The following is a 26,972-nucleotide window of genomic DNA, read 5'->3' as shown; positions in this document are numbered from 1 at the left end:
AGCAAACAAGGGTATTTTTTCAGGAGAGATGTTATACTTGGTAGATATTATAATATGGTCTTATCGCTTTAATTATACTAGCTTATCGGAATGGTGAAGGTGTGCTTGGAGATTCAGAGAACGTTTAGAAGCAAGTTCAAAGCCATTAAACTGAGGGTCACCTGACTGATGTATGGAGACAATGTCATCCAGTTGAGAAATACTTCATTTTCTGTTCTCCAGCTCATGACTCCTATGCTCAGATGGAGCTTGACTTCCTTGTGAAGAGTAGACTGGTGCAGGTAGTTGGATTGAATATAATTGTGGTTTACTGATCAGACTCTGATATGCCTAAAGCTTGGTGTCTTGAACCCTATCCATCAATCACAGGGTTGGCTCTGCAGAGACTGTAAGTCAGGGTAATGAGGGGAGAAAGCCAAGAGGTTATGTAATGTTGCTTCTCTGGAAATGATAAATGGAGATCTGCTGCTCTCTGGGAGGGCTTCAAGGCAATGCTAAGAGGAACATGGATAGCTCAAGATGCAGGAAATAGCATACTAGAAAGCGACAATTAGGTTTGAAATGGAATCTTCAGAAAGGGACTTGGGTGAGACAGAAGAATTGGAAACCCACACACCAGCAGCTCTCCAAACGAAACGGATTGAACTGAAACTATGTCACAGAAATGCAACTGAATTTCTTCAAGTAGACCTGATATGAAAAGGGAGACTGTACCAGTATCATCATGGCTTCAAAGGTTCTAAATGCAGCAGAAAGAAGGAAAGCATAGTCTCTACGATACTTCGCACACATGGGCAAAATCGCTACTGTTGGCAATTGTAGGGATGCTGTAAGTTTTTTGTTTTTTTTAAATTGTGTGAAGTTCATGGTCACGTGCATTACTCTTTGATAGAATAGATAACTAGAGTCACTAGGTCTATCAAGGCTTTTTGAGGTCTGGTTGTGATGCATCGTGGTTAAGTGGTTATCCAGAAGGTGAAGTAGAGTGTGAAAAGACAGACCAGGCTCATCAGTGGAATGTGTTTTTTATCAGCACCACTTAATTGCTTTTAACAGTAAAGCCCTCATAGAGGTATGACCGAATTTAAGGTATGAAGTTTAATTTGTTATTGGTTGTACTACTATCCAGCCTAATTCTAATTTATTTATTTGGTACTTAAAAAAATGATATGTTTCCAGAGCAGCAAAGTTTCTCCTTGCCTCATGGGTAAGCTGTGAAAGACCACAGGCTAAATAAAACAGGACCCATTTCCTCTCTAAGTGAAGCACAAAGAGACTCCCATTTTGCTTTCTCCCCGGGAGCCCTTGCTAGATTCATTATGCCTCCTTTGGTACCGCATTGGAAAAAATATATTTGGCAAATAAAATTACACCAGAAAAAAATTATCAATCCCACCAAGACCTATAATTTCATTGAAATATTTCCAAGCCACCGCTGGATATGTTCTTTAGCTCCCTGTGGGTTTGGCACATTTTGTGCATATGAACTATGTTGGGGTTGGTGCATTTAGTTGAGTGCCACAGAGGGTTAGCGATCCAAAGTACTTATGGTTTAGCTTTCACTCTGCCTGAATTTGATTGTCTAATCTTTTCGCGTTTAAGTTGTAAGACACCAACCATGTTTTCAGGTCATTGCAAACTGCAGTTAATTTAACATTCATGTTAGGGACGATCGAAGTACCAGAGATATCAAAATAGATACCTCACAACTCCCAGGAAATGAACCTCGTCTTTTGGTGAGATGAACAAATTGAAGTCGAAAGTTGATGTTTGAATTTGTGGCTCAAAATTCATACAATGTACTAATGAGAACCGTTTATAGTCTGTCAAATCTTCCAGTTACTGTCTGGATTTCTGTTTCTTTTTAACAGCTTTTCTTTTCAAACTGATGTACTAAGTTTCATTATTTTTTTATTTACAGCACCCAAATGAAATTTTCCCTAAGCAGAGAGGTAAGTGGCACGTGTTTTAGAGTTCAGAATGCATTAGTTACTCTGTTGACAGCTCGGTGTCAAGTCATTGGTGGCATTGGAGTATTGGTCCAAACGTGGCATTGCTAGACAGTTTAGTAGTAGAAATCTAATGGAATTATTTTACCTGCTCAAGATCAGTGAGGAAGGCAGGACTTGTGTAGAAATCTCACTCTGTAAAGAGGGGTCACCAGCATTTTCAGTGACGTGATGAATTGAAGATGCATTTAGAAACCAGCATTGGCAATACCAATAAGTCTAGCTTCAAAGGAATGTTGCATGGTAATGTGAAACATTACAAGTAAATAGCTAGGGAATGGGTATGGATTTGTGTGGAAGTAAAGAACTGTAGAATAATACTGGTGTAGGTTGCAAAATATTATGCAAATGCCTATGAATATTCCAGCTTAAGCCAACTTGCCTATCCAGATCAAATACTGTGTTTGATCCCTCTCTGCTTTATGTCAGTGGCTCTTGTTTCACATTCGTCATATTTTATGCAAAAAACTTGATGTGTCTAGAATGTTAATAGCATTTATATTACACGGTTAGTTAAATGTCCTATCCCAACAATTCTAAAGGAGGAACATTCAACATTTGTGAGCAGAATTTATTTCTTAGAGCGACTGGAGAACAGATTTTCTCCCACAATTACCTTTTCTTTCTTGCCCTACTTAATCTCTTTCAGGTCCTTTTGCATTCTCCATGGAGCTTCCGACAGCCAAAGACCAATTAATGTATCACAAAAAGTATTTTCTCTACAATCCAATCAGAAACATCTGTTTAATCTCAGTTCGCCTCTTTTTATCCAACGTTTCTGCACAGTAAGAACAGACAGTTTTGACTATGCTGTCCAGATTTCTAAAATCAGGTACCTTTTGTCTCGGCTCTAGAATATAGTTCTTAAAACTCTGAATTATACTGGGTCGTGGTCTGACCTATCTCATGAATATTAATTTCAGTGTTTTGCATCCGGATTTTGGTCGCACAACATTAATATATATAATTCTGAGACTGTATTTCAAAAAGATATCTACGACCTCCCTTATCCTTTCGGAATCTTAATTTAGAAGTCAGTAAACCTTTTCAAACTCCTGAAGAGGTGTTTTTAGGAAATTTAATTATTAATTGGGGGATGGGTGCTGTTAAGAGACTGCAAGTAATAAAGTCACTACCTTGTTGGGTCCAGTCAAAGGCTTTAATCATTTAAACCTGCACTCACCCCCTAGTAGCTGTGGCACAGAGCAGACAGGCTTAACTTAAAGAAAATGTGTAAAGCATTTAGAAGTATGAAAACTGTTAAAAAGTCAAAAACATAATACAATCAAACCCCCACTCCAATTTACAAAAATAGAAAAAGAATGTAATCAACAAAAGGACACCAAATGCCAAAAATCCAATCAGAGAACCGTAGAAATACATTTTTCAAGGTATAAGAGAAAAATTGCCAAGAGAAGTAATGTGTAAATGGATAGTACTGTCCACATGTAACTGCGACCTAGACGTGATTTCAGGACAGCCGCAATGGAACCCGGGTTGGGTAAGCCAACCTCATTTTGTCATAGTTAAAGATTTTACCTTAGAACTTAGTCTTTGAAATGGAATTAAAACTCCTGCAGCAGGGCAAAGTTGCAGACTGTATCTGAGGAAATCCTCTTGAAGCCGGATGGCCGTTGGATGAAGTCTTGCTGAAACCATTTTGGCAAGAAAATACAGATTTCGTGCCCACAGAGGTGCGCTGGTCAGCCAGATACTTTTCGTGCCTTCATTTGGCCAACATTTCTTCAATGAGAATTAGGGCCAGATGTACATAGGTTCAGGTTTGCGATGACCTAAAAGCGAATTTTTGTGATTAACCATTAGATAATTGCAAACAGCTATGTATATGTTAGAACTGGGAGTCTTTAATTGACAGAGGTATGTACCTTTGTCCAAGTAGGGACCCTTGCTTCTAGTCAGGGTAAGAGGGATACACACTTTAGATAACCCCTGCTCACACCCTGGGTAGCTTGCACGAGCAGACAGGCTTATCCCAAAGAGATTGTGTAAAGTATTTGTACTCCAAACACACTGTAATTCAGTGAAAACACCACAAATGGACACCTCACCAATTTAGAAAATTAAAGTATCTTTAAACCCAGCAAGTCTAAAGCGATAAAAATCCTGCATGCATGTAGTAAAACAGCACTTCAAAACAGTTATTTAACAAATAAAGCATGTAGAAAACAATTAGTTTCACATGGGGCTATCACGACATTGTGACGGCAATAAATCCAAAGTTGGCTCTGACCCCGAGCTGCGCAGCGTCTGGCATGGAGTCACACAGTCCCCCAAACAAACAGCACCTTGGAAAACGAAGTCTATGATGATGCTTGGTGTCGTGGAGGTGAGGCGTCTGCCGAAGTCTAAGCCAGCTCACTGACTGCGACGGGGAGGTGAGGCGTTGTGTCCGTGAGGATGCAACGTGTCTAACCCAGGACTGGGGAAGTTGTTTGTATCAGCTTTGAAGTGTTGGTTCCGGTGACTATGCGAAATCTGGGAGTTCGTGGTGTCAGCCTCTGCATTTATCGGCGCCATAATAACTGGATGCTTGCGGTGATGGAGTCGGTGTGAGCGCTGGCATCGGGAAGGCCGATAACGGCAAGCATTGAAGGGCTTCAGAGCTGCAGTGCAGGCCGGGCGGTGTGTCGTGCACTTCACGGGCAAGGCATTGGGCAGGTCACTGCCGCGGCACTGAATTCATTGGAGATTATTTTTCTTGCTTCTCTTAAGTTTCTTCCAGCTCCCAACCTACAGGAACAACCTCCAGAGGCCCAAAATTGGAACAGGCATCTTGTGCCAGATCAGAACTCTCAGCAATGGAGTTCAGGGGAGCTGGGGGTGAAGTCTTTGTGTCCCTGAGACTTCAGAACAGGAATCCAGCACACACAAGCCATTGGAGATTCTTCTTCTAGCAGGTTCACAGCAAAGTTCCAGTCTTTGTCCGTTCCTTGGCAGAAGCAGCAACTGCAGGCCAACCCCACACAGCACACATCAAAGAGGTAGTACTCAGCTCTTCTCCTTGGCAAAGGTTCCTCTCGAGTCCAGAAGTAATCTAAAGTTCTGGGGTTTAAGGTCCACTACTTATACCCCATTTTGTCTTCATTCTTCTTTGTGCCAGAGTCTATGGGCCCAGTCCAAGCCACTTCTGACCTCCCTGGTGCAGTATGGCCTCGGAAGGTGGAGACAGCATTGTGCAAGGAATACAGGCCCTATTCAGGTGAAAGGAAAACTCCTTCCACTACTCTAAATGCAGCCACGGTCTATTCAGCTCAGCTCTGAGTCATCAAGGAAGGGCCAGGCAAACCCCAACCCTCCCATTGTCTGTCTAAAGTGAATACACATACCAATCCTCTGTCACTCCAAAGCCAGACAGTCAATCCACAAACAGGCAGAGGCACACAGAATGGTTAAGCTAGAAAACACCTACTTTCTAAAATTGGCATTTTCAAACACACAATTTTAAAACCATCTTTACTAAAAAATGTTATTAAATTCTGAGTTCAGAGAGCCTAAACTTTATTCCTCCATCTTGTCCCAATGGGAAGATATACGTGTAAGATGTTACATAGTATCTCCCATGCTATCCTATGTGACAGATACCCCTTCAATGGTGAAAAACGGATTTGGCAGAATTTCATTATCAGGACATATCACACACACCAATATATATCCTGCCTTTCACATACACTGCATCCTGCCATTGGGTGTACCTTGGGCCTACCTGTCTTACATGTAAGAAAAGGGATGGTCAGGGCTTGGCAAGTGGGTGCACTTGCCGCGTCAACATGGCAGTTTAAAACTGCACGCAGACACTGCAGTGGCAGGTCTGAGATATCTTTTCAGGGCTACTCATGTGGGTGGCACAATCAGTGCTGCAGGCCCACGAGTAGCATTTGATTTACAGGCCCTGGCACACTCAGTGCACTTTACTAGGGGCTTACTAGTAAATCAAATATGTCAAGCATGGATAACCAATTATGTTCATAGTTTACACAGAAATTATATGCACCTTAGCACTGATTAGCAGTGATAAAGTGCCCTGAGTCCTAAAGCCAACAAAAATACATCAGGAAAAATAAGATGAAGAAGTAACGGGTTTAGGGATAACCCTGCAAAAAGGGCCATTTCCAACAGTACAACAGTGTGTTTTACACTGTTTGCGATTCCCGTGGACCGCAAATTGACCTACCTCATTAATATTCGTGAGGTAGGTCCCCATTTGCGACCCAATGGGAGTCTCTAAAACCACAGGTATGGTGGCCTGCTGGGGCCAGCAGACCACCATGTCTGTGGTTGCTTTTAATAAAGCAACATTTTAAAAAAATGAAGCCAGTTTTCGATGAATGAAAATGGGATGCATTAAAAAAAAAAAAAAACGAATGAAACATTTACTTTACTTTGTTTAAGAGTATACAGTGGTCCGTGGGACCACTGCCTGCTCTTAAAACATTTTTTTGTATACATTCACAAAGGGGAACGAGTCTCTTGGGGACCTCTTCCCGTTTGTGAATGGGTTACCATCTACTTGAAATAGGCGGTAAAATGTGAATGTTTGGTGACCGCATTTCGGTCGCAAAACATTCAGACATACCACTGTGTGTTGCTATTAGAAAGGAATGCCCTTAACACGTCCCTTCCTAATACCAAATCACGAACCCATTTTGCGTTTCAGTAATAGGTTACAGAATCGCAAAAAAGAGTTTGATATATGGGAAAATTCTTTTTTTCCGGTTGCAAATGGCCCGGTTTGACGAATCAGGCCTTTTGCTGCCAAAACATAAAAGCATACACCTGTTCTCTTTTAGAGCTCAGAATCCTCCAGGGGGCATGGCTGCAGGCTGTATCTGGGAAGGTTGCACCAAAGTCCGACAGGCTTACTGTTACAGTTTTTTTAACAGGCTTTTCAAGCAGTAAAAACAGTAAGCAAACTTGATTTTCTTGCCCAGTGAGGTCATACCTGTGGGATTGACTTGGGTGGTTGGTCCCGGTCCTCCAAAGGGCTATAAAAGTCCAAAATTGTTTAAAGTACCCACTTTTTAGAGATTGTTGGAGTGTTCCAGGAAAAACACAACCAAGGGTCTCAAGACAGCACTTAGGAGTTAGAACTCACTCCAGCAGATGCCACAACAAGGTCGAGTCATAACTTGTCAGGTGGGCAGTTCAGGAAAAAAAACTCTTGCAGCTAGTTGTGTTCTTACTGCCACACAGGAGGTCCGCCAACTGTCCCTTGAGCTCTCTTCTTTGTCCTGGGTATAAGTTGGATCAAGTCCTGCCCTTCAGGTATCCTCACAGGTCTCAAACAGCAGGTGTAGTCTTCCTTCTGTTCTTTCATAAATCCAAGTGGAGTTGGTGGTGTGACCCATTTGTGTACGATTTAGTAGCCATTGGGTGGTGGTGACTAGACGTTCCTTAACCTGTGATGAAAAAGTTCCTGGGGGCAACCCGATTCATTTTTGCAGCAAAGCATGTTTGCCTTTCTGTAAACTGTCCAAGTCTTCTGCCCTTGATGGGAGCTTGTGTGCCAGTCAGGTGTGTATGTAAGGAAATTTACAGTACCCTCCTAAGCTACAACAATCTGGTTCTGAGACCATCTCTGCCTCTCGCTGGGCTAGTGCCAAGCTGGTCACCTTGAGCCTAAAAAACAAAGGTTGCCCCTTCCTTAGATCTCCCTTATACTAATCGCTGAATAGTTAGGCCTCACCTCTGCCCCTTTCAAGCTAATGAAGTTAATGGAACCTCCCAAGCTGCCCTTCATGGACTGATGTGTATCAAACTCTCCACCCTAAACCCATCCTGTAACCAGGTGCAAACCATTGTCTCTGCTCTGGGGCTAGTCTTCATACCTCATTAAAGTCCTGGTAAGACATCTGCCTTCAGGACCTTCTGGAAGGGAAAAGATCACTTTCTATAGTTTACTTTTCCCAAATATTTATTAAATATCCCACCTCACCATTGGGTTGGATTTTTAATAAATATTTAAAATATTTGTTAAATCAGATCTCTAGCTTGTCCCAACCCCTGGGTAGCAGAATTAATAGTTTAATCTGCACTCAAGTTTTCCTCAAAGAACAGCCAGAGCCTTCCTCAGTGAAAATAACTTTTCAGGACATGTCACTATAGGGACATGCCAACATTAAATACCTGAACATCCCACTTTTAAATACTAGCCACCCAACCTTGTGGACTACAATGCCTGCCTACGGGTGACTCAGTATTTAAAAAAGCGAGATCTTTACCCTGTCGAAAGGGCTGTTTTGACAGTTTGAACTTCAATTTTAACTGCAGCAGTCAGGCTGCACTGCTAGGCCTGAATCCTTGTTTTCTTTGTCACATTTATGGATGATACAGTAAGTGCTGCAATCCACTGGTGACATTTAACTTTCCATGCCATCAATGTAGTTTCTACTCCACTTACTGTGGACTTTTAGGACTGTTACATATGCCAGTCTGTGATTAGCCAGTTTCTATATGTTACATGGGTCAAACTACACACACTGGACATTGCACAACAGTGCCGCAGTGTACATAGTATGAAAACCTGCAATAAAAATCAGCGCTAAAATTGGACTGAGCACTCAAAAAGGAGCATTTTCTCAATGGAGTGCATTGTAATTCATGGACAGCAAAGCATTCATTTGTTACTGAGGTATATTATTGATACCCTTTATGCAGATGGACTTGGCCATCTTGCAGTGGCAGGTAGACTACAAGCAGCCTTGCTTAGCTCGATTTTTGTTTTGGCCCCTCCCTCTTTGTTGCATTGGTTTTCACAAACTGGGATTGTAACATTGCATGCTGAGAAAGCCACAGACATCTCCCATGTCTTTCATCAATGCAACATGACTCGATGGCATTCTTCCCTCTTTAATTCAAACGTTTTAAAACTATTTATTACAAAAACCTTTCCCATAGTATTTTCAAAATCCTTGATTGCCTGTTGCTACTGAGTGGCTTACAGATGTTGTGTTGCTGTGCTCATGCATTTAGACAGAATCATGCATACACATGATGCACACTAGAATGCTGGTCTCAGGTGTATATGACCATCCCCACCATTTGGATGCGGTTGTAGCAGTTGTTTGTGTGCCCTGGGTAGGAAGGCCATAGTTGAGGCAAAATCATGATGCTGTGGGAGTATATTTTTGAGATGATAGGCCTTGCCTTGTACGACCTAGGTCATGGCTGGTCAATGTGCAGAACTCTGTTGCTGACACAGTTCTCGAGAGATTTATCACCCCTCCCACTCCACTCAGTCCTACCCCTTTCCACCCCCCCCCCCATCCCTCCACCTTCGGCTCCCAAACCCAACCCTAACTTCCAAACCCAGCGCTTCTCACCTTTCAATGGATCCTGCACTGGCACCTTGCCACTGCACGGCACTTTGATCCTGCTATTCTCCTATTCCCCTTTGCACTCTGTTTTGCGCCAAAACATATAGACCTTTTGCTACTTCTCTCTTGTACTTCTTGTTGTTACAAACATTTATCCATTCATAGACTCACTCGTCAATCCACTCACCCATCTATTGCCTAAATCTCTCGTTATCCAACTCCCAAGTCCGCACAATGTATCAATCACCAAAAAGGTGCTTTAACCTATAAAAAATCAGAATTAAGGCATGTGTCATTGTACAGAAAACCATTCTCATCTTGGAATACTTTATCTCATCCCCTATTATTTGGCATTTTGAGTCTACGTATTCTGCTCCCAGGACGTGTATCATCTGCACAGAGCGGCATCAGATCAACACTAGGACCTTGACATCTACGTAGGCAGCTGTCTCCTGGTGAACTTTGCCACGATTGTGCTAAATATGTGTGCATTCAAGCCATTGAAACATTGTTTGTAGTAAGGTGCAAGTGCTCTAACGAAAGAGGCACTGGATTTTACCCCGATTCAACAGAAAACATGGTCAGATAAGTGAAATCTGGCTCTGGATGGAGGGCTATGTTAGGCATGACCCTTCTGCATCAATCATAAGAAATCATTTTCAACTAGAGGGATCAGACGTCTGTTAAAACTCTCATGCCTCATGAGAGTGCGCATAGGTCTTACTGGGGCAATATGCAAAGTAGTTTTGCAGAACCGCTGTTTCTTCTCTAACTAGTTTGTTTGGTGCCTTTGAGGTAGCAGGTGATGCTAAAGGCTCCACGTGCTCTTGAGCGGAGCAGATCCAAGCTAAATCTTCAAATGTCATCAATCCGTTTCCAACAAAATACCGCTGGTTCACTTCGGGTAAAATGTCAGTGCCATTTAAGCCCATTTCCAATCTCTGTCCCCCTCCCAACAGTCATTTAGTACCGGCTGTAATTCTTTTTACAATTCTGACAAGATGCCTAAAACAGACCCTCTTTGCCACAGTTAATTAAATAAAGAGCATGAGTCAAAAATTCACTATTGTGCTTGATATTGGCTTCACCTGATTTAGAGATCAGCGGTCGGGTTACTCCGGCACAACAGTGAAGAATATCCTGTGAATCCCATAGGATTTAGTGAGATTTATATTTCTGCAGACGGGATATCCATCACCGTTGTGATGGTGTAACCCCTCCACCGAGAACTAAATCATGCCCAAACTCTTGCAGACCTTTACAGATTAGAACAGCATCTGGAAGAGCTCAATGGCAGTCTTCTTTGTGTTTCTCAGTTTCCACGCAATACGCTTTAATCCCTCAATTACCTTCGTCCAAGGCCGGACTGGCTGTAGCAGGCATCTGGTGTTTCCCCGGGAATCTGGAAGGGTAGGGGCCGATTTTGCAGTGCTGGGGCCTTTTCTAGGTCTTGCCTAGCGATGCAACGCATGCGCTGCTCACTTGGCGAGATCTATTGTTGCAGATTTTTTGCCGAAGGAGGACAGGAGATGTGCACGCACCCGGACAGGCGATGTACACGTGTACGGCTCTCCGGCGTTTCAGCAGAACGCGCACATGGCACACTTTCACTTTCCTAGTTAGTTGCAGTGTGCTTTACTTTGTACTCGCCCCCCTCCCTTTATTTGTGCACAACGCGCGCGACTTAAACTAGAAAATATTTGCACCACACAAAACTGTAATGGACGTGTTTCTGCGCTGTAATAGCCGATGCCATACTGGTATAGGCTACAGGGGTTCCATTTTCGTTTTCCGAAAGGGCTGGCATCGGTGACAGTTAGGTAGGCTTCCTATGATCATAGAACTTAATAGAGGTTTCAGCATACTGGGCGTTTTTGATCCATGTGCATACTATTTCCAATTCATCTACTCTCACATAGGGAGTTTCAGATGTCATCAGATCTCGTCACCCTGATGGTGAAGCAGACTGGGGGTAAAATGGTTGGCCGCTCGACAAATGGGGGGTGGCGGGGCACCACCGTATACTGTCCACAAAATATGGCTAAATCGTCCGTTAATCAAGAAAGATCCTCAAGTGGTGAAACAGAGTAATTTATAAAGCATAGGAAAATACTACACTGTCTTGTCTTTTCACCATCAACATACTAAACCCTGCAGGCCTCTCACTCTCCACTTCGTAACATTTTTATATTTCTGAGTTAAATAGGAACGAGCAACGCAAGATCCAGTGGTGCATTTCGTAAAGGAAATGTGGACCAACGCCGACCACTGTGCATGTTTCCCTTTACTGCTGGCAGTCTGAAATGTGTACTGATGGGCATTAAGAAAGAAGTCTAACAAGAACATCCACTTACGTCTCTCGAATAACAGGTCTGGTCAGTCTCAGTCCAGGCTCGCATCCGCCCCCCAATCTTCCTTAGGCCGGTGCGGTCCCGCCTTCGATTGCTTGTCGAAGCAGCCAGAAGCAGAGAGGTCGGATGGTCCGGTTGGACCTGCAGCCTGTATTAAAAGCTACCCAAGACGACGAATTTAGCCCCGTCCCTTTCCTGGGTCTGTTATCACAGTACCAGCTTCTTACTAACAAGCACTTGCAATGCAATAGGTCTCGCAGTTACAGCTATTGGCATTGTAAATAACAATGCCTTTTATTTATGTTTTTAAAACAAAAACAAAAATAAAAGGCATTCTTTTTTGCAATGTCAATGGCTCAAACTTGCGTAAATGGGAGACCGATTTCATTGCAAATGCTTGTTGTTACCGGGGGCGGTTTGGCAGCAGTGCTGCTATATCGGCCTCCAGTATCAAAAGCCGCAGGGGAGCTGGTCTATCAAAATTGCCAGGGCTGATTTGGGTTCCCAGTCCGGCCCTGCCTTTGTCTCTGTCTTTTTTCCTGGGTTGAGCAACCCTGTTTTCACTGAGGTACCTCTTTTACACAATGGATCTTGTGCATGAAGAATTACTGAGGGTAGACCGCATTCAGGATGTGCACATTGCCTGCCGACTGATTTGCAAATTGCCTTTCATTTTGCAATGCGACTGATGAACTAATGAGTTGCTGAGCAAAACGTATATTTCTATAGGGTCTCAAAACCTTCTGTCTCATTAATATTAATTAAGATTTTTGTGGCCCTTGAATAATGGCTGCAAATGCATGGATGAAAGCCTGCGAGGAACACCAGACCCCCATTCTTGCGATTGCATTTATAGGGTAGCACCATTGTTTTACAGCATCCCATAGAACAGATGGTTCTTCAGAAAATGTGTCTGTGTTCTAAATACATCGGGCAACATGCATTTTTGCCCTTGGAGCAATTTCTGCTCCTCCCACCACGATTTCCAAGTGGGTAGCTGTCCCAGGAGTCCAACCACCCATTTTAAAATGAGTTACTACTCAAACTGCGGAATCAGTAACTGATCAATGGTTTACAACTGCAGTTGCGCTCATAAGTAACCTTTTGATACATCTGATTGTATCCTTCTATTCACCCTCGTGCTTGTGTTTTATAGGGTGTCACATTTGTAATGCCTTCCTAAATTTGCATACGTCAGTCATCTTTCAAACTTGTACAGGTAGAGAATTCCACTTTATCGCAGCAAGTATGGAGAAAGCACGACCACCAAAGCAAACTATGGGAACTGATTAGAGAAGTTAGTGTTTCGATCTCAAGAAGCTTGAAAGTTGATACATAGTAAAGCTGGGACTGAGAGGAATAAATGGCCTTATGTGTGGGGCCCATGGATTTGAATAGAATGCAGGAATTTACGGGGAACCTTTGGAGTTTCATCAAAGCTGTAAAAATTGTGACCTTTTAACTTAAGTTTTTGTACTAGTCCAGCTGCATGATTCTGAACGATATGTGGTTTGTGGATCAGGTAATCAGACATGCGGAGGTAAATATAATTACAGTAATTGAGGCTGGCCACAATGAAGAAATGCACAATCTGCATATTGCGTGAGAAATAAATCCAATATAAAATGTGTTTTAAGGTACGCAGTTGGAAAGAGCAGGACATTGCCACCAAGTCGACCTGAGACACCAATCACAGACTAATGAATTATTACACCCAGTCAATCAATCAAAGATAATGTATTCAATAAAAGCCCACGTCCATAAAATCACAATATATAAAAGCATTAAAAAAATCATAAAAGTTAGAAAAGGCATATATATTTAGGAAAACAGACGGAGCATTTTAAAACAGAGGAAACTGCGAAGCAAATCATAGGATCTCTGTGAGGCTGAAGAAAAATGAGACCCTGTCTACATAGTCTGAAGTTGTGAGCGTTCACAATTGGCAAGAGATGGAACCTGGTATACTTGACATAAATTTGCAGAAAAAAATTAAATTTAACAGGATTTGTTGGGAAAATTCGTCACAGGGATAAGCTGAGGGACAGTACCCACCAAAATATCCTAGAGGAAAGCATAACAGGCTCCGTATAGAACCAGTTTTAAATCTCAATAATAGTGACCTCTCCTGCTGACTGACAGTATACAATAAATATGGTTTAATACCAACAGTAGTCTAGAGGAAAATGTATTGCTTATTTGTAGGTTTTACATTTTCCTTCAGATCACGTTTAGTACGCCTGGCATCCAAAAAAGGAAGCGTCAGCCAACATTATCAAGCTTGGTCATGCTATTGGGGTTAGTAAAAAGGGATGGCCTACATCAGTAGTCTTCAAACTTCTTAATGCTGCGCCCCCCTGTAAGTAAAAAAAAAAAAAAAAAATCCTCATCCCGCCTCAATTTTTTCACCATTATTCTGCTAAATTAGCAAAGTTTAAATATGTCTAAACATTGCTGTTAAGCTCTGCCACACCTGTATACACCCACTCCCAGTCAGGATGGAAATAACAAAAGTTGTTAGTGATGGCCCATTACAAGGTGGTTTACTGCTGCTCATGTTTTTAACACTTAAAAGAAAGTATGATGCTTCCCTTGGCCAGAGACTGGTGCGCCCCTTGAGATAACTTAATGCCACTCCAGGAGAGCCTGCCCCCAGTTTGAAGACCTCTGTCATACAGAGAAAAGCAATTGCTTATGTAGGAGAGCCTTGGGATATTTAGGCTGTATATAATATCCGATTAAAAGTTGCACAGGGATTATTCCATATTGATAATCAAAGCACCAAGGGTGAAAATCTAATGAGGTTCTGCTTTAGTTCTTCGTGACAAAGTGAGGGCAGCTGGGAGGCTGGGACAAAAGTCTGTTACGAGAACGATTTTCTTCGACTTGGACGCTATCAATGTTAGCAGAACCCCAGTCACCCGCACCATAAGTTGCTACAGGAACACATTGTGCTTTATATATTTTGAGAAAGGCTGTGGTTGGCCTACCCCCCACTAGGGTGAAAAAGTTACTGACTGATTGACAGAATACATTTGACTTGCCTGGCAGATACGTTAGTATGGCAGAGTGCAGTTGAATCGAAACAAACCCCCAGATATGGAAAGCTGGTCACCGTAATTAGCTTGTTGGAGTTAATTTGTCTTTGTTTCTTAGTACTGCAAGCCATGATATGGGATTTAGAGTAATTGATATCCATATATAGGTCCTTTATAAAATTAGCAAAACCTTTGATCAGGAGCGACAGGCTCCTTGGCGTGAATGCCAGTAACACTGCTTCATCATAATACAGTAAAGCTGGGGCCTGCAGATTGAGGATTCACAGTACATTCTGTCCGCACGAGGTCAGATAGTTACTCAGGTCATTATTATAGTGTGTAAATAGAATAGGAGATAAGGTAAACCCTGATACCCTTTTCTTTCTAGACAAAAAGCCACGATACACTCGCCATTTGCTCCGAAACAGACCATGGCGGATAGGGACTGATAAAAAGAGGACAAAAAGTTGACCAGGGCAGGATCCATGCCTTTGTCTATTAGCCTCTGCCATAACTTGGACCTAATAATGCATTTGAATACGCTAGACAGGTCAATGAAGGCCAAGTACACTGGGCAGTGCCTGGCAATAACATACTTGCTGATGAGAAGTTGAAATTTATTCTACTAAGATACTCCTTGAACCCATATTGACAGAATCTTAAAATGGTATGACTGTTGACCCTAGTTCTAATTGTATTAAAAATCATTCTCCCCAAAACATTTGTTGTTGAATCGATAAGGTAGATTGGTCGATAATAACTAGGGTCTTGTCAGTCCTCTTTTTTAAAGATATGTACTATCTAGGAAGTAGAACAAGAAGATGGCATGTTAGCAGAATTCAATCTTTTCAAAAGGTTACTTACCTTTGGTGCCCAGATATCATGAATACACTGAAGTAGGTCAATCAAAACCTCGTCAGTACTGGGGGCTTTGTTTGAAGGGATCTTGTTGCTTCATCCTAGCCTATCTTTAGACAGGTACTAGGATTTTCTGCAAATGGCCGACTTGCATTCTGGACTTCGCTGCTAGTGAGACTATAAACTTCGGAAAATTGTCAACCCAGTCATCTGCCTTATGTGTGATCATAGTGACATCTAATCCCTGTTGCTATTCCTTGTCCTGCTAATTGTTAGACAGAATAGCTTAGTATCCATTTTGTCCTCCAGTTTCCAACCCCTAATCTAATGCTTCCTTCATTTGAGGGTATGTCTGTAGTGGGCTCTGCATCTCCTCACTTAACTCACTGTCCCTCGTTTAAGTTCCAAGGTCATTTATCAAGTCACGGTTAGCCATGGAACAATTGGTATCAAACCATTTTGAAACCCTGCATCAGGGCAGTGGGCAGGCTTCATAAGCAGAACTGTTACCCTTACACATATGTATTTGAAAGGCTCAGTAGCAGCCCTGCCCCCCCCCCCCCCCCAGCTGCGTGGCAGATGATAAAAGCCTCAAAATTGCCCTTAATTGATTTTTTCAAACGGATAGAGGGATTAGATAATTTCCAGGTGCAAATTATTATCTTTAGTGCTCATACGAAGACTAGACCCTGGAAGGAAAATAGATTGTGATACTGGAATATCAATAGAAAGGTTGCCCACTGAGAGGGGCAACTGTCATCCTATTACTATGGGGATCACCCTGCAGGAAGTACAGATGGCTATACAAGCTAGTAAAAATAATAAAGCCCCGGGACCGGATGGGATCCCTAATGACATTTTTAAATTAAATACAGATCTATGGGCCCCACTCTGTACCCGGGTTCTTCAGGCTTGTTGTGCCATAGGCTTTATTGGTACCTGGTCAGAATCGGTTATTATACCGATATACAAAAAGGGGGACAGGGAGTTCCCGTCAAATTATAGACCGATCTCTTTACCTAGATTCCCTCATGAAAATGGCTGGGAGGGTGGTCGTAAATAAATTACAACTATGGGCGGAGGAACACGATATTTTGAGCCCTGTACAGTATGGCTTTCGTGAAGGGATGGGTACAATAGAGCAGGTTCTAAACTTTGTTTTGTTACAAGCCAAATGCACTCGGGCTAAAGAAGGTCAACTATATGCCATCTTTTTTTTTAATTTTTGAAAACCTTTATTTTCAAGTGAGTGTACACAGCTATTTAGCCATACATCCCGGAGGCCAGGCAGCATATCAACGACCAGAAGGCTAGTGTACAAGAAGCATGTTACCAAAACGTACCAAGGTTTTGTTTGTATTTTTTAAGAAATTAACTAAGATGATAAAGAGAAAGCACCAAACTAGTGCTAAAAAGCAAGGCAATTTAAACATTTGTGCAACAGAGCCCGAACATGGGAAAGGCTAGGCCAAAGAACCTAAAAAGACAATATGAACAGTACCCATTTGCAAGACCTTAGAGGGGGGGGGAGGATACAGGATAGATCTGCAAATAGAACATGTGTTGGAGCCGTAGACTACGGGGTCAAACGTTCTTCCAGGGGGGCGGTGTCAGGCGGTATGCAGATGTCACCACTATACTCGTTCCAGGCCCCCCATATCTTTTGCCACTTTTTTGGTTTACCCCTGGCCACATACACCGTCTTCTCTTGGAGCATACACCAATCCATGTTGGCCTTCCACTGTACCACCTTTGGGGTTGTAGCAGCACCCCACATCTGGGCAATATTTCGTTTCACGACCATGTTTCCCAGGGTGACCCATTGGGTTTGTGCACTATTATAATCAGTAGGACCCCACACATTCAGGAGGCAGTGACGGGCCTCCGCCAGAACATCCACCCCGGTCACTTCGCTCATGATCATATGTATCCGCCTCCAGTAGGAGGCTACTACACTGCACTCCCAGATAATGTGCATAAAGGTGGCTAAAGCCGTCCACTGAGTGTCCCATGTGTATCAACCTGGGGCCCGTCACATAAACCCTATGAAGAATTTTTAATTGAACCAACCGCAGCCTGGCCGGGATAGCCACCTCCTTGGGGGAGGACACTGCATATTGCCAGTCCTCATCGTCTAGCTCTATCCCATCACGCACCCACTGGTCTCTCACCCCAAGGAGGAGGTCAGTACGGTCATTAATAAGATTTTTGTAAATTAAAGAAATCGCACTGTCCGGCATATGGCCGTCCAGCACCCTATCCTCCAACGGGGAGTACCCGGGGATCTTCTCACCCTCCGGCATAGCAGCTAGAAGGGCATGACGCAGCTGGGCGTACCGGAAATATTCTGTTCCACCCAGCTGGTACTCCGTCTGTAAAAGAGTAAAGGATTTTATCTCCCCTTTCACAATCATATCTTCCACCTTAGATATGCCTATCATGTCCCACTTGTCGAATCCCTTCGTATGCCATAATTTGCACAGTATTTCAGAATCAAAAAGAGGAGTTGCCATCGTAAGCCGACCCTTCCATCCCTGTGACTTCGTAATCGTCCGCCATATGTGTACAGCTGTCTTCGTGGGCCCCGACATTCGACCATCCAAAGATCTCGAGTATAGCGCCCTATGGTATTTCTCGTCGTCCAAGAGCCACCGATCCATGGCGTAACCTGGACTTACTGCTGGACCGTAGAGGCCGTGATTCAGGGCTGCTAACTGTGAAGCCCAGTATTATCTCCGGATGTCAGGCAATGCTATACCTCCATCATACCACGGGAGCGTAAGCTTCGTAATGGCGATGCGTGGCCTGTCATCCCAGAGAAGGGCCCGTTGCAAACCCTCGACCTCCCTAAAGTAACTGGATGGGACCGGATCCTGGGTATTTTGTAGTGCATACAGGAACCTAGGCAGGGACATCATTTTAAACAGTGCCGCACGCCCAGGCAGGGAAAGCGGGAATTTCCGCCAGCCCTCTACGTCACGCCGGAGACGGACGAGAGGGGGAAGCAAGTTATTCGTGTAGCGGACTTTGGGATCCGTTGAAATATAGATCCCCAAGTATTTAAATCCCTGCCGCGAGACCTTTGTGTTGCAGTCCCTTGGAAGTCGAGGCGTCCCCCCTCTCAGAACATACAGGTGCGATTTCGACCAGTTGATAACCAGGCCAGAGTGACGACCAAAGAGACGGAGCACATCACACACCACAATGAGCGACTTACAGGGAGAGGTGAGATATAGTAAGATGTCGTCAGCGTATAGCGACACCCGGTCCTCGAATCCAGGGGACCAGCGTATTCCATGTATATCTGGGTGGTGTCGCAGCCACGCAGCCAGTGGTTCAAGCGCTAATGCAAACAGCAGGGGCGATGGGTGGCAACCCTGCCTGGTGCCCCTGCGGAGAGCAAAGGACGCGGACACACGACCATTAACCGTTACGTTGGCCAGCGGGCTAGCGTACAGGAGCTTGACCCACCCTATGAATTCCGGACCAAATCCGAACTTCGCCAACACTGCCCACAGATAGTTCCACTCGAGGGAGTCGAACGCCATCGTAGCATCCAAAGACGCCAGGACGGCTGGCTCCCTGAGCGTGTGGGCCCTGGCGAGGGCCCCATGCAGTCTCCGAAGGTTAAGGGCAGTGTTGCGGTGTGGAATAAAGCCTGATTGGTCCGGGTGCACCAAGTCGCCAATCGGGCCAACCAAACGGTTGGCCAGCAATTTAGCCAGTATCTTGGGTTCAGAATTCAACAGAGAGATGGGACGATACGATCGGCACAGGTCTCTGTTTTTCCCTTCCTTATGAATGACCACAATGGTGGCCAGTCTCTGGTCCAGGGGAAGCATGCCCATCTCCTGTGCCTCCAGGAACATGTTCCGCAGGGGCGGGGAGACGACATCAGGCTTAATCTTATAGAGGTCCACGGGTATACCATTGGGTCCGGGCGCCTTGCCGGATCTAAGGGAGCGTATGGCGAGGGCAATCTCATCAGCGGTAATATCTCTATCCAAGTCGTCCCGGTCCTCTTCCGACAGACACGGGAGGTCCGTCTCTGCCAAAAGCTCCCCAGAGTCGGTCTCGGACTTATCAGAGACCGAGGTGTAAACGGTCTCAAAATAGTCTGCAAACGTCGCGACAATGGCACTCGGATCGGTGACAGTCACGCCGTCCTCTCCCAGCACCTCCGGGACCACCCGGCTGGCTCTCTCTTTTTTATCCAGCCAAGCGATGAGCTTGCCGCCTTATCCCCGACATCGTAGATCCTACCCTGTTGCTCTCTACCTATGACCTTGGCAGCGTCAGTGACAATAGCCCGATATTCTGACTGTTTAAGTGAGAGAACATGGAGTAGGTCCGGTGTCGGGTCGACTTCCAGTTGGGAGTCCAGAGATTTAATCTCAGATTCGATACGCACCACATCCGCGTCTCTGCGTCTCCGAACATCAGCAATAAGGGAGAACGCCTCACCCCTCAAGACCGTCTTAAATGCCTCCCATAAGGTAACAGCCGATACAACTGACCCCGAGTTTTCAGAAAAATAGAACTCAATAGCCTTGGCCAGAAGTCCACGAGTCTTGGGGTTGCGGAAGTACCACGGATTAACCGATACCACCCTCTCGGTCACCACAATGTCGAAGTCAAAGGACACCCAGACCGGGGAATGGTCTGAGATGCCCCTAGCCTGCCATTGGGCTTCAGAGACTGCAGAAGCGTGGGCCGCTAGAGCCAGAACGTAATCGATTCTGGAGAGGCTTCCATGTGCCCCTGAGTGGAAGGAGTATTGACTCTGGGTAGGATGCATGAGCCGCCAGCAGTCAATAAGTCCCATAGTGTCCAGGAAGTCGGGGAGCCACGATTGCGAACTTCGGAGATCTCTGGGTGGATGTCTGTCCAGGGTCCCCGAACAAACTGAATTGAAGTCGCCTCCTATAATAAGCAGACCCTCAGGCAGACCCAAAATGGCGCTCCCAATATCCTGAAACGTGTTGTTTTGCATCCCAGGGGGAACGTAAACTGAAACCAGAACCAAAGACCGTCCCTCCCATCTCCCCGAGACAGCAACGTACCGCCCCCTCTCATCAGCAACACTGGAGTCAATCTCAAGAGGGAGAGACGCGCGCACCATGATCCCCGCCCCCCGGGAACCTGAAGAGAACCCCGAATGTGCCACCATCTTGAAGCCCTTCCTATTAAGCGATTGGCACATGTTTCCCACCAAGTGTGTCTATTGTAGCAAAATAACGTCAGGCATACATCTTTTAAACAGTTGCAGAACCACACCTCTCTTTATGCGATCCCCCAGCCCGTTGACGTTCCAACATAATACTTTAAGTTTCCTACCCCCCATCGTCAAATCGTGGGCTTTTGCCGATCCCGGCAGGCATCATAGTTACACAAGCAGAAGAATTACAGTATTTACATTGCCTTGAAAAAGAGAGAGAAAAAAAGAAAAAACACACAACCAACAACCGAACCACCCCCCACCCTGCACCCCTGCATCAGACTAAGTAGCCCCCCCAACCAGCAGTGTGCCTGTCGCCCCAGAAAACTACGCTACAGAAAGACCCTAGAGGAGAAAGGAGATCGCACAGGCCCCCCCGCCACCCTCCAAAATCAAGCGAAGGATATGCATTTTAAAGTGCAGTAGTGTGACAACGGTTGTCGCCAACAGTTCCACCGTCCGATAAAGTTGCGAAGATAGACTCTACTCATGTTGCTCAGGGCCTCCCGAGGCGCCCTCCGAAAGTTCCTCTCGTTCATCTTGTCTTTGCGGCAAAGTGTCCAACCACTCGCTCACCACTTCAGGCAAATCGAAGAATAAAGCACGGCCATCATGTTCAATGCGCAGTTTAGCAGGGAACATCATCGAGTACTTCATACCCAGGTCTCTAAGGCGCCTCTTCACCCCCGCAAAACTTTGTCGCTGCCGCTGTACAGATCGAGTAAAGTCCGGATAAAAGTTTATGTCTGCATTCTGGAACTTCAGCGGCCCGTTCTTTCTTGAGGCCTGAAGGATAGCGTCCCGATCCCTGAAATTAAACAGCCGTGCTATAATGGGTCTCGGCGGGGCACCCAGTTTCGGGCGTCCCCCCGGCAGCCTATGAGCCCGCTCCACTGAGAAGAGACGGCTGAGGCCCGCAGGGGCCAGATGAGTTAGTACCAGGTCTTCAACAAAGAGATCAGTGGCCAATTCCTCTGCCCCTTCTGGTACGCCTATGATTCGAACGTTCTGTCGCCTGACACGTCCTTCAAAATCCTCCAGCCGCCTCGAGAAAAGATCGTTGGCCGACCTCAAGTCTCGGACCTCTGTTTGTAGGTCCGATACATCAGTTGTGAGGCTCGCGGTATTAATGTCCAACGATTTGACCCTATCGTTGGTCTTACCCAGATCGGCTCTGATTAGATTGATCTCAATCGCCAAGGTGTCAACTTTACGAGTCAGGACCTCATGTTGTTTGTGCATCTCCGTTTTGATGCCCGCAATGGCGCCCATAACGTCTCGAAGTGTCGGGTCTGACGTGTCTGGCGACTCTTCTCGTCGAGAGTCCTTTGGCCGGGCAGCCGCGGCTGGTGAAGTCTTCTGCTGGGCGTAGCGATCCATTTTGTTCGACTGGGAATAAGTCGTTTTCCTACTTACTCGGTTCGTCGCCTTATCTGGCTCGCCTTTGCCCGCCATGATGGTTTCGGGGGCCGAAACAATGGATCACACACCAAGGCCACCCCGGCTATTCAGGGCGACTTCCAAGTGCCACGGACAGCAGTTGCCTCTCAGCGAAGTACCACTCTGTGACTCCGCGTGCTTCGTAGGGCCAACTGAGTAGTCACTCTCCCAGCACACCGTTTATGTGTTACAACGTCGCCGTCGTCAGCCACCACACAGGCAATAGCACGTCACTGGCACGAATCTTCAACACGGTGTAGCTCCGTCTAGGAGTGTCGGATTTTGAATCGGACAGCGGGTCCCGTCTCAACAACCGTTCACCCACAATATTCCACAGCCGTGGATCAGGATTTCTATCAGGATTAATGCGGAGGGTCGGAGGGTCTCCGGAGCTCCGAGCTTACGCGGCCATCTTGCTTGCCCGTGAAGCTCCTCCTCAACTATATGCATCTTTGTTGACCTATCCCCAACTTTTGACTGCGTGATACATTCCAAGATGTGGCAAACTCTTGAGGAAATGGAAGTTGAGCCTGCCATTGTACTCTTCCTAAGGCAGCTGTATTCAGGGGCAACTGCCAAGGTTAGATATGGGCTGAGGGGAGAGTGCACTGGGTCTTTCAGTATAGAAAAAGGGGTAAGAGAAGGGTGCGTATTGGCCCCCTTTCTCTTTACCCTTTATACGAACAAACTTGAGGAAGAACTGGGTGCTTGCAAAATAGACTCCCCAAGGTATGGAAGTAACCCAATTGTATCACTCCTGTACGCAGACGATGCGGTACTGATGGCGAGAACTAAGGTGGGAGCGCAGAAAGCCGTAACAAAATATCTTGAATTCATGAAAGAAAGGGGTCTTATGATAAATGCTAAAATATCATACGTGATGCGGTGTGGGAAGGGACGTGCAAGTTGTAAAAACCTTAAGGCGTCGGGACTTGTAATTGAGCACACTAAAACTTTCCCATACCTAGGGGTCATAATTGAGTGCTCTGGCTCCTGGGGGCCCGAGATCAAGAATAGGACCCTATCTTTTAAGCGCACTATTGGAGCACTAAAAAATTTTGCCGCCAAGTTGGGCAAAAGACCCCCTGAAATCATGTTAAAGATTTATATATCTAAATGCAGAAGTGTTGCATTGTATGGGGCAGGGATCGGGGGGTATCAGGATACATCGGCGATCCAAGTTGAAGAAAATAACTTCCTTAGATACCTTTTACCTCTCCCGAAAGGTACCTCAGTCTTTAATTGTCATCAGGAAATGGGGTTGGAGTACATATCCGATTTGATTAAACTACAACCGGTTCTACTCTGGCGCAGAGTATGGGTCTCAGTGGCCCTTGTCCTAAACCAGGATATAATAAAGGATGTCATGGCCCTTGAAAACGCAAAGCGCATAGCCTGGCTTGAGTATATCAGGAAAATATTTACAGACATACAACGGGCTGAGTATTTTAGTAATCCAGTCTCAATCATGAACATCTCGAAGTCTGAATTGAAGAGGCTATGTATAGCTCACTTTGAACTTCTAAGGTGTGTAGAAGAGATGACGAAGAAAACAGTTAGTGAGCATCAATTATCGCTGACTACCTACACAATTCAGCCATATTTGACCTTATGTAACTTGGGCTTTGACAGATTTATTTTAACAAGATGTAGGTTTAATTTATTCCACCGGTTAGTTACATTCACAAGTAAAAACGATTGGTCAAGAACCCTAGCTCCTTGCCCATGTGACTGTACATCGGTGCAATCCACCTTTCATATAGTATTGCTTTGTAAACTGTATGAGAGTGAGCGTAAAAGGTGGATTAAACAGTATTTGAAACAAGTTGCTTGTCGGCAATGCCGCCCTGCGTTTCTTAGCCTGCAGCAACTGGGAAACGCAACCTGTACCATGGTGATGACTGGATTTTTTAAAAATGTTTTAAGAAAACGGAATTTTGTGATTAGCGAAGTACCTTAAACTGATTTAATACTGTTTTACAAAAGGTTTTATTGTGTATAAATTGTATGTATATATATGAAATGTTGCTTTTATGATTTTATGTAACAAAAATCGAATAAAGCTAATCTGAATCTGAATAGAAAGGTTAATAGAAAGGTTAATGGGGTTATGATGATCTGCAATGCCCATATCAAGGTTCTCATTTTGAGGCAGAGCTAAGAATTGACCTGGCAAAAATATTGACTCGATTATGGTTGAACATCCATGGCCAAAAAACATGGGAGCAAATGGAATGTATGTAGAGTATAGCTTGTGAGTACTTATCAAGTCTCTCTCTAATATGAAGTTCCCAAGTTCGATACCTCCAAAGTTGGACATGTGTGCATGCTGACTGGAATTCTGACAGATCTATGAGCTTGATACAGGCACAAACTTTTAAAACTGCATTAAAATCCCTAAATAAATGGCATTATTATAGTACAGATTGCCCCATAAGACTTAGCAACAGAGTCAAACACCTCAAACAGTCTCTTGTAGGTCGTAGTGTTTGAATTCAAAATTCTAAAAAGGCAACATTTTTAATTGTTGTTGCCCATTACAACTAATTCCTGTATCACGCTGCTATCTACATTAATGGAAAGAACCTAAAAAAATTAAGTGAATTCTTTATCCAAATTGATAGTCCCCCTTTGCTCTCCCCGGGCTGGATGATTGCGCGGCAACAGAGTAGCAACTGTATCCATCATGCTAAATCTCTGATACCTTCTATGTCTCCTGCAACAAAACAAAGTCAAAAGTTTCTTTAAAAGATCACCACACTCTACAGTCTGCAGTAGCTTCATATTGAGCTATATTCTAGCTCGCCACCGTTATTGAACCTAAGTTAAGGGGGAACAAATAGCTGCAGGTGGGGCAAGCTGGCCTAGGATCTGGGCTAGCTTCTATAATGGGGCTGCTGCAGGAGGAAAGACAATATTGTCAGTTAATATCTGTAAGATCTTGCAATGGTAAAAAGTGATTTTGCAAGGAAACGCTCTTTTCAGGTGCTGGGGCTTGTGGTCGGTTATGGAGTGTGTCATCTTTCGGTCATGGAAAAGCTGCTTTATATTGAAAACCAAGAGTGAATATCAAAATGTCACTAGTACTGCCATAAAGATTGCAAACACGAAAAGTAAGCACCTGACAATGAGATGGTTATTAAAATTTATAACAAGGATGTCCCTAGTGGCATTTGTTCCAGAAGGGCCAGTCCGTGATACTCATCTCACTGAAATAAAATGGTCGAATAGGGAAGGGCGGAAGTCAGGGGGATTTCGAATGTTCCCTCTCCAAGCAAGGAAGCGTTGATTAGGGTGAGAACATAAGGCTTCAGGCAGAAGGCTAATAGTAGGTAGCTGCTGAGGCGCAAACCTGTTTTGAGGCAGTCCCTTAGGCAGACATACCATTCTGCCTCCCATTCTGACACCCAACCATGGATTTGTCTTGGGGTATGAGGTATTGTTTGCTATGCTAGCCTGTATAAGTGCAGTAGAGGTGCTTTTCGCTTCTGAGGAAGCCCAGACAGCCTCCTGCATCAAAGCCGCTGACGATAAAGCAGATGATACTGCATCACTTTCTGATGCTATTGCCTTCAAGGCCTCCAGCTTGTTAAGATTGACTCGATCTGTGGCAGTCTTGCTGAAAGTGGCTTAATGAGAGCGCACATTAGGGTACCCCTCTGTCACACAGGCACTCACTTCGCGTTTTCCCAATTGTAATGACAAATTTCCACACCATCGGGGTGGACACCTCTGTCACAGGTAATGGGGAGTTTCTGTTCATTTCTCTTAGCCCCAGTTCAGTAGGTTGAGGGCTCTGCTAGCACACACTGCTGAGGGCTCCATTGTAGGGAAACAAACAAGATTACAAGCAATGCCCAAAGACGCACCCTGGTTAGACCCCTGATTCAATAGCCTTCTCTCCCTGAGCAAATGTCCCTTGTTCAGCACCCGTACTGCCAGCACAATAAATGTATCCATGGTGCTTTTATTGGTGCAGCTATTGGGTGACAAACATAAATTGCCTGTGGCTTTGAACTTAGCCATTACACGCAAAGTCTTCACACAGTTGAAAAGAGCTTGATTGGGGTTGAATGAAGTCAGTCTGTAAGGATATTCCCAGACAGGGACCCCAGAAGTTCTTATGGGACTAAGAATCTCAATCTTGGCTTTGTTCTACTTGAGACCATCAACGTGATCCTTGCTCATTCAAAGCTCTACTATGGCCAGTAATTCATGAAAAGCAGAGATCGCCACCGTAGCATTTCCAGCAGCCTTCAGCGTTGTATGTGTTTCATCTGCACAAAGAAACAGGACAAAACCACTGACTTGGATAAGATGAGTCAAAACAGCCATGTAAAAATGTAGTTACAGTGGAGACGAGATGAAACCTTGAGGGACTCCACGTCCAAGATTCTGACAGTAGATCAACAAAGTGGTATTGAGATCTAAAAGGACCTATTGAAGTGAAAGCTGGATAACCAGCAGAGAGCAGTTCAGCATATGCCTGTTTCCAACAGCTTCTTGAGAAGAATGTGAAGATTCATTCTATCGAGGATGCAGTGAAGTCTAACTGGATAAATGTAGCTGACACGTTGCAATCCATGCAACTGCACAGCTCATCTAGGATTGACACAATAGCCTACTTGGTACTAAAACCAGGAGGAAAACAGAGATGCCAGGTACAAATTCATGGAGCTGCAAGGAAACCGCTTGCTCCAGTAGTGTGACCATATATGGAAGCC

The 26,972-nt window shown here is 44.6% G+C and overlaps 1 protein-coding gene across 1 annotated transcript in view; it reads left to right on the top strand.

Annotated features, from left to right (window-relative positions):
* The window catches only part of MRPS9 (mitochondrial ribosomal protein S9), a 538,970-nt gene that overhangs the window by 274,077 nt on the left and 237,921 nt on the right, over positions 1-26,972 (top strand). Inside the window, exon 4 of the mRNA XM_086934678.1 lies at positions 1,922-1,952. Coding sequence (XP_086790804.1) covers positions 1,922-1,952 — 31 coding nt within the window. The remainder of the gene's footprint in view (positions 1-1,921; positions 1,953-26,972) is intronic.

Source organism: Lissotriton vulgaris, chromosome 8 (assembly GCF_964263255.1).
Source record: "Lissotriton vulgaris chromosome 8, aLisVul1.2, whole genome shotgun sequence".
NCBI lineage: Eukaryota > Metazoa > Chordata > Amphibia > Caudata > Salamandridae > Lissotriton > Lissotriton vulgaris.
The sequence above is the reverse complement of the archived record's forward strand: the minus strand, read 5'-3'. Positions and strand labels throughout refer to the sequence as shown.